Source organism: Agelaius tricolor, unplaced genomic scaffold (assembly GCF_023055355.1).
Source record: "Agelaius tricolor isolate 1412-34295 unplaced genomic scaffold, bAgeTri1.0.p SCAF_41, whole genome shotgun sequence".
Taxonomy (NCBI): Eukaryota; Metazoa; Chordata; class Aves; order Passeriformes; family Icteridae; genus Agelaius; species Agelaius tricolor.
Window position 1 is genome coordinate 2626687 of NW_027269301.1, and position 7712 is coordinate 2634398.

The window sequence follows — 7712 nt, forward strand, 5'->3', positions numbered from 1 at the left end:
ATGTTAAGGATATTTTCCATCTAAAAAGGGGAAGCAATCAAGGAAATCTCCTTTTCTCATGGAATTGATGAGACTTTAAGGATAATTAATTTCTGAAATTTTCAATTTTTGCTATTCTCTGAGTGCAAATGGGAAATTTCCCCGTAAAAAAAGACTTGTTGGGATCATCCTGTTGCTGTTGTGCTGCCCCAGCGCTGGGAACGGGGCTGATCCATGGAATCCCGGGTGATTTGGGCTGGGAAAACACAACCGCAAGCCCCAGGTGCAGCTGCGGCGGGGATTTGCTGTCGGCAGGGCCAGCAGCCGGATGCGCCAAGCTCGTCTGTCACCGCCCCATTGTCCCTGCGGGCTGGCACCGGGCACCTCCGGCTGCGGACGGGATCCGGGCCCTGCCAGGGACGGGGCAGCCACGGGAATTCCCAGAGTGTTGCAATCAAACGCTGAATTAAATGCAATTAAAATTTCTTTGGTTATTTCAGTGTTAGTGGTTTGTGCTGGGACTGAAAATCCCACCCTCAATGTGCTCTAGGAAGAGCAGCACAGAGTTAAAACACCCCAAATTTAGGGAAAAAAATTCTATTTTCCACCTAAAAATGCCATTTCTACCAGGAGAGGCTCCAGGAATTCCCCAGGGCAGGTAGGGCCAGGTGCCCTCAGCTCCTGGCTGGATTTGGGCACTTCCAGGGATGGGGCAGCCACGGATTCCCTGGGAATTCCCAGAGCTCTGCAATGAAAATTTGGGCTTTTCTTCACTTATTTCAGTGTTAGTGATAAGAGAATTTCATGCTGCCACTATGAAACGCTGCCACTGCAATCTTTCCCCTCTGGATTTATGAAAAACCACCTAAAAAAGCCATTTCTACCAGGAGGGGCTCCAGGCAGGTAAGGCCAGGTACCCTCAGCTCCAAACCTTGTCCAGCCTGGATTTGGGCACTTCCAGGGATGGAGCAGCCACGAATACCCTCAAAATTCCCAAAGCATTGCAATCAAACTCTCAATTAACTGATATTAAAATTTTGGGCTGTTTCTTTGATTATATCAGTGTTAGTGATGAGACAATTTCACGCTGCCACTACGGAATGCTGCCACTGCAATCTTTCCCCTGTGGATTTATGAAAAACCATCTAAAAAAGCCATTTCTGCCAGGAGGGGCTCCAGGAATTGATGCAGTACAGGCAGGGCAGGTAGGGCCAGGTGCCCTCAGCTCCTGCCTGGATTTGGGAACTTCAAGGGATGGAGCAGCCACGGATTCCCTGGGAATTCCCAGGGCTCTGCAATGAAAATTTTGGGCTCTTTTTGACTTATTTCAGTGTTAGTGATAAGAGAATTTCATGCTGCCACTATGAAACGCTGCCACTGCAATCCCTCCTCTCTGGATTTAAGGAAAAACCACCTAAAAAAGCCATTTCTACCATGAGGGGCTCAAAGAATTGATGTAGTAGAGTCAGGGCAGGTAGGGCCAGGTGTCCTCAGCTCCAGCCTGGATTTGGGCACTTCCAGGGATGGGGCAGCCACGAATACCCTGGGAATTCCCAGAACACTGCAATTAAGATTTTGGGCTCTTTTTCACTTATTTCAGTGTTAGTGATGAGACAATTTCATGCTGCCACTATGAAACGCTGCCACTGCAATCCCTCCTCTCTGGATTTAAGGAAAAACCACCTAAAAAAGCCATTTCTACCAGGAGGGGCTCCAGGAATTGATGCAGTACAGTCAGGGCAGGTAAGGCCAGGTGCCCTCAGCTCCTGCCTGGATTTGGGCACTTCCAGGGATGGAGCAGCCATGGATTCCCTGGGAATTCCCAGGGCTCTGCAATGAAAATTTTGGGCTCTTTTTCACTTATTTCAGTGTACAAAACGCTGCCACTGCAATCTCTCCCTTCTGGATTGAAGGAAAAACCACCTAACAAAGCCATTTCTACCAGGAGGGGCTCCAGGAGTTGACGTAGTACAGGCAGGGCAGGTAGGGCCAGGCGCCCCTGAGCGCCAGCAGCGACATTCCCGGGAATTCTGGCGCTTCCTGGCGCGAGTCCGAGCGGCTGATCCCGGCCACCACCTGTTTCCTCTTGGTCTTGTACCTCCTGTTCTGGAACCAGATCTTGACCTGGGTCTCGGTGAGCTGCAGGTGCCGGGCCAGGTGCGCTCTCTCCGGGGCTGACAGGTATCTCTGGTGGCTGAATTTGCGCTCCAGTTCGATCACCTGGCTGTGGGAAAAGGCGGCTCGGGAGCGTTTGCCCGGCCTGGGGGGCGGCGGGGCCGCGGCGGGGCCGCGCTCGGGCAGGAACGGCTCCAGCGGCGCCTCTGGAAGGGAGAAACGGGAAAGAACGGCTTGGGAAAATTCCTACATGGAGAAAAATCCCCGCTGGGACACAAATTCCCAGCTGGGCAAAAATTCCCACTGGGAGAGAAATTCCCACCTGGGAGAGGAGAGGAGAGGAGAGGAGAGGAGAGGAGAGGAGAGGAGAGGATGGGATAGGATAGGACAGGATGGGACAGGACGGGATTGGATAGGATGGGATAGGATAGGACATCTGGAGAAAAATTCCCACCTGGACAAAAATTCCCACTGGGAGAGAAATTCCCACCTGGGATAGGATAGGATAGGATAGGATAGGATAGGATAGGATAGGATGGGATAGGATGGGATAGGATGGGATAGGATGGGATTGGATGGGATTGGATGGGATTGGATGGGATTGGATGGGATTGGATGGGATTGGATAGGATTGGATAGGATTGGATAGGATTGGATAGGATTGGATGGGATTGGATAGGATTGGATAGGATTGGATGGGATTGGATAGGATGGGATAGGACAGGACATCTGGACAAAAATTCCCACTGGGAGAGAAATTCCCACCTGGGAGAGGAGAGGAGAGGAGAGGAGAGGAGAGGAGAGGAGAGGACGTCTGGACAAAAATTCCCACTTGGATACAAGTTCCCACTGGGACAAAAATTCCCACTGGGAGAGAAATTCCCACCTGGGATAGGATAGGATAGGATAGGATAGGATAGGATAGGATAGGATAGGATGGGACACCTGGACAAAAATTCCCACTTGGATACAAGTTCCCACTTGGATAAAAATTCCCACCTGGATAAAAATCCCCCCCTGGACAAAAATCCCCACTGGGACAAAAATTCCCAGCTGGGCAAAAATTCCCACTGGGAGAGAAATTCCCACCTGGGATAGGATAGGATAGGACATTTGGACAAAAATTCCCACTTGGATACAAATTGCCACTTGGATACAAATTTCCACTTCGACAAAAATTCCCACTTGGATAAAATATTCTCACTCGGTCACAAATCCCCACTTGGACAAAAATTCCCACCTGGACAAAAATTCCCACCTGGACAAAAATCCTCACTTGGACAAAAATCCCACCTGGACAAAAATCCCCACTCGGAAACAAAATCCCACCAAAATCACTTGGTTTTCCTCCTTACAGAGAGGAAAGAAATTCCTGTTTTCTATTCCAATTTTCCATATTTCCTGTGTTTTAATTTAATGGTGGGAGAGTCATATAGAGGGCTTTTGTCTTCCTAAATTACAGGTTTTAATTAATATCCTCCAGAATTCCATAGGAACGGAGATCCAAGGGGTGGATGGGAATAGAGATAGGAATTGAGATAGGATAGAATAAAATCCTCAAAAAGGGATATTTTCCAGTACAGGAATAGGAATAGGAATAATATCCCCAAATAAAATAGGATAGGATTGAATAATATCCTCAAATTAAATAGGATAGGATGGAAAAATATCTCCAAACAAAATAAGATAGGATGGAAAAATATCCCGAAATAAAATAGAATAGGGTGGAATAATATCCCCAAATGAAATAGGATGGAATAATATCCTAAAATAAAAAGGATAGGATAGGAATAATATCCCTAAATAAAATAGGACAGGACAGATTGGAATAAAATCCCCAGATAAAATAGGGTAGGATAGGATAGGATAGGATAGGATGGAATTAAATCCCCAAAAGGGAAATTTTCCAGTGCTGGTGGACGTCTCCCTCAATCCCAAGGTTCTGTTGTTATGTCCAAAATGGCACCAAAGGATTTTTTTCTGCAGGGTTCATATCAAGCCCTGCTTTGGAATATCCTCCCTGTGGGAAAATCAGAATTCCCAAAGGAAATGGATCCTCCAGCTTCTCAGTCCTCATGGGAACGGGCAATGGGAGCAGCTCAGGGCAGCGCGCAGGGGCAGAGCAGGGAATGAATTCCTGCCTTTTCCATTCCTGCCTTTTCCATCCCATAACTCCAAGGCAATGCCAAGAGATTTTAGGGAAGTTTTAACCCTTTACAGCTCAAACTTCAGACCTGGCCTTGGATCTCCAGCTAATTCCCGATGGATCACCAGAGTCAGGAGCCAGGAAGGAGCTGAGCTCCAGGGAAGTCTCACCCACAAGAGCCAAAACCCCTCAGATAAATTTATTTCTGGAGTTAATCCCTTTTTGAGCGTTATCCAAATGGCAATCAGCCAATTCTTTTGGCTTTTGGTCATTCCTCCGTTTATTTTCTTAAGGTGTGAACAGAAGCTCAAGAAAAAACCAAGGGATTGAATTCCCAACTTTGCGAATCCTGGTTGTCCCTGGAACCCCAGAGCTTTTATGTAGGAATTTCTGCTCACAGAATTGGGCTGGAAAGCCAAAATTCCCCTGGCAGGGAGGGCTGTCTGAGGAGAGCTGGCACTGGGGAATGCCAAAGGGATTTGGGGCTGTTTGAGCTCGGCCTGGGATGTTTGGGCAGGGAAAGGCTGAGTCCCCTCCCCAAAAATCTTGTCCCAAAATCCTGTGTCCCACTGGGACTTTGGGACGCTGCTTCTGCCCCTCTGGGCAGCCCCTTCCCAAGGTGCCTTTCCTGGTATCTGCATTAAAGGGATTTTTTCCTGAAGCTTTTGTAGAAATGCATCAAATTGGGTTTTTAAGCAACGTTTGAGGCAGATTCTGAGCTTGGAGCCCTTTGGGGCACTGGGGAAAGGTTCTCACTCAGTCTCTGAATTCCTTATTCTCCTCTGCTCCAGCTCAGACATTCCTGCAGTTTAATCTGGGAGCAGCTCCAGGTCTGGATCCTGATCCATTCCCTGACCCTTGCTAAGACATCCCTGATCCATCCCTGATCCACTCTTGATCCATTCCCTGATCCAAGCACAGCCATTCCTGACCCATTCCTGATCCATCCCTGATCCAAGCACAGCCATTCCTGATCCGTTCCCAATCCATTACTGATCCATTCCTGATCCCAGACTCAGACAATTCCTGAGCAATTCCCAATCCATCCCCAACCGAAGCACAGACTGTCCTGATCCATTTCTGATCCAAGCACAGCCATTCCTGCTCCATTCCCAATCCATCGCTGATCCATTCCCTGTCCCAAGCACAGACTGTCCTGATCCATTTGTGATCCATCCCTGATCCAAGCACAGCCGTTCCTAATCCATTCCTGATCCATTCCTGATCCATTCCCTGTCCCAAGCACAGACTGTCCTGATCCATTCCCGATCCATTCCTGATCCATCCCTGATCCATCCCTGATCCATCTCCAATCAATTCCCTGACCCAAGCACAGACTGTCCCGATCCATTCCTGCTCCATTCCCAATCCATTTGTGATCCATTCCTTGTCCCAAGCACAGACTGTCCTGATCTATTTGTGATCCATCCCTGATCCAAGCACAGCCATTCCTGATCCATCCCCTGATCCATCCCCAATCCATTCCCCCCTCCACCCCTGATCCACCCCTGATCCATTCCCTGATCCATCCCCGCTCCCTCCCTGCTCCCTTCCCAATCCATCCCCGATCCATTCCCTAATCCATTCCCTCTCCATCCCCTGATCCTTTCCCCGATCCATCCCCTGATCCATTCCTGCTCCATCCCTGCTCCCTCCCCGATCCATTCCCTAATCCATTCCCTCTCCATCCCCGCTTCATTCCCTGATCCATTCCCAATCTATTCCCTCTCCATTCCCTCTCCCTCCCCGCCCAGCCCAGCCCTTCCCGCTCCCCGGTGTCACCTGGCTCGGCTCCCGGCGCTGTCCCCGGGGCTCCGGGGCGCTGGGGACCCTCGGGGGGCGCTCCCGTGGCCGCGCTGGCCGCGCCGCTCTCCTCGCTGGCCGCTCCCAGCTCCGCGTTCCCGCTGCCCGGGGCTGGCTCGGGCTCCCAGAGGATGTCCTGGATGAGGAAGGAGCTGCGGGGCCGTGCGGGGCCGGGCTGGGCCCGCGGGGCTGGCCCGGGGGAGCCGCTCATGGCCGGGGGGTGCGGGCCGAGCTCTGCCGCGTCCCGGCCGCTCCTGCCCGGCTCCGGCCGCTCCTGCCCGGGGCTCGCCGCATTTATCCGGCCCGGGCCCGCATTTATCCGGTCGGGCCAAACCTCCCGGGGCTGATTGGAGCGCCTGGCACGGTCCACGCCCTTCGGCCGGGGCTCGGCTCCCCCGGGCTCGGGCGCTGCCTTCCCCCTCCTGCTCGGGGCTCCCTCCTGCGGATCTGTGGGGTCCCACCGCCCCTCTGCGCCTCCCCTGCTCTCTCTGCTCACAGATCCCCCCCGGACCTGACGATGGGGACGCGGATTTTGGGATCAAATGAGTCCAGACTGGGATTTTTTGGAAGAGCATCCTTGGAGGATGCGTCCATCACCCCAACCCCAGCCCTGCTTCCCTCGCTGATGGGAATGATTTCCACCCCTGAGCTCTTCGGGAAAATGCTGCTTCCAGGGGGAAAAGCACAGAAATAAAAGGGTTGAGTGGTTTTAAAATTTATTTTGAGGGTTTTCCTCAAGTCATTCCCTGATGGGAATGATTTCCACTCCTGAGTTGTTCAGGAAAATGCTGCTTTCAGGGGGAAAAGCACAGAAATAAAGGGGTTGGGTGGTTTTAAAATTTATTTTGAGGGTTTTCCTCAAATGCCTCCACTTTGATGCACTCAGAGCGTGTCGGAAAACGGCGAAATGTCAAAGCTTTGCAAAGCTGCTCCAACGAGAGCCTGGGGATGATTTAAAAGCCAGGCAGAGCAGCTCCAGAGGCAAATCCTGGCATGGAAAAGGCTGAAAGTTTAAGTCTTCAGCTCAGACTAATCCCTCAATTCATGTAAGAAGCCTGAACAACTTTAACAACAAAGTCGTGGTCACCCAAAAGGAGCAAAACCTTCTCAAACCCAAGAAAACCCACGAGGGGAGGCGCCTGCAGGAGCAGATTCTGTCCCGAGGACCTGATTGATTTGTGGTTGTTGGAAAACAACCCCAGTGTGGGGAACACGGGATTAAAAATTCCCCTTGGGCCATCCCAAGGCAAATCCATCTCCGGGGAAGGTCCCGTGGGAGCTCTGGTGATGCTCATGAGCAGAATCCCTGGGAATTGCGGGCAGTTTCTATTTAAATAAATCTCTAAATCTCTAAATGCGAATTTATCAGTGACCTCCTGCAGCTCTGCTGCCTCCAAGCCCCTTTTCCTGCTGGAATATCAGCCCTGATGCCTTCTTTAATTCCCAGACCCAGCCCCTTCAGCCGGGCCTGGGGTTTTTTACCCTTAGAAAGGGAAACAAAAGATTTCCTCCAATCCCCTGCGGACTTTGTTGATTTTACAGGAGGTGTTTGGTTACAGCCGCCCGAAGCCGCCAGCGCTTCAGCGAACGTGTCCCAAACTTGGCCTTCCCAGCCCTTTTTCCTTCCGCAACCCCTGGTTTGGGAATTGTCCCCCCAAAACTCACGGAA

At 51.0% G+C, this 7712-nt stretch overlaps 1 protein-coding gene across 1 annotated transcript; it reads right to left on the reverse strand.

Moving 5' to 3' along the window:
* Nucleotides 1–1917: 1917 nt before the first annotated feature.
* NKX3-1 (NK3 homeobox 1) lies at nucleotides 1918–6637 on the reverse strand. Its single transcript, XM_071454740.1, has 3 exons — nucleotides 6555–6637; nucleotides 6023–6465; nucleotides 1918–2300 (listed from the first exon to the last, which is right to left on the reverse strand). Exons 1-3 carry the CDS (start codon nucleotides 6635–6637, stop codon nucleotides 1918–1920), a joined length of 909 nt encoding a protein of 302 aa, XP_071310841.1.
* Nucleotides 6638–7712: the final 1075 nt, after the last annotated feature.

Excerpts from the sequence above, each read along its gene's own strand:
- NKX3-1 (XM_071454740.1), bottom strand. The coding sequence starts at position 6,637 with ATGGACGCATCCTCCAAGGATGCTCTTCCAAAAAATCCCAGTCTGGAC. Across the intron at positions 6,466-6,554 it reads ATCCGCGTCCCCATCGTCAG|GAGGGGGAAGGCAGCGCCCG; the intron begins GTCCGGGGGGGA and ends AGCCCCGAGCAG. Across the intron at positions 2,301-6,022 it reads AGCGCCGGGAGCCGAGCCAG|AGGCGCCGCTGGAGCCGTTC; the intron begins GTGACACCGGGG and ends TCTCCCTTCCAG.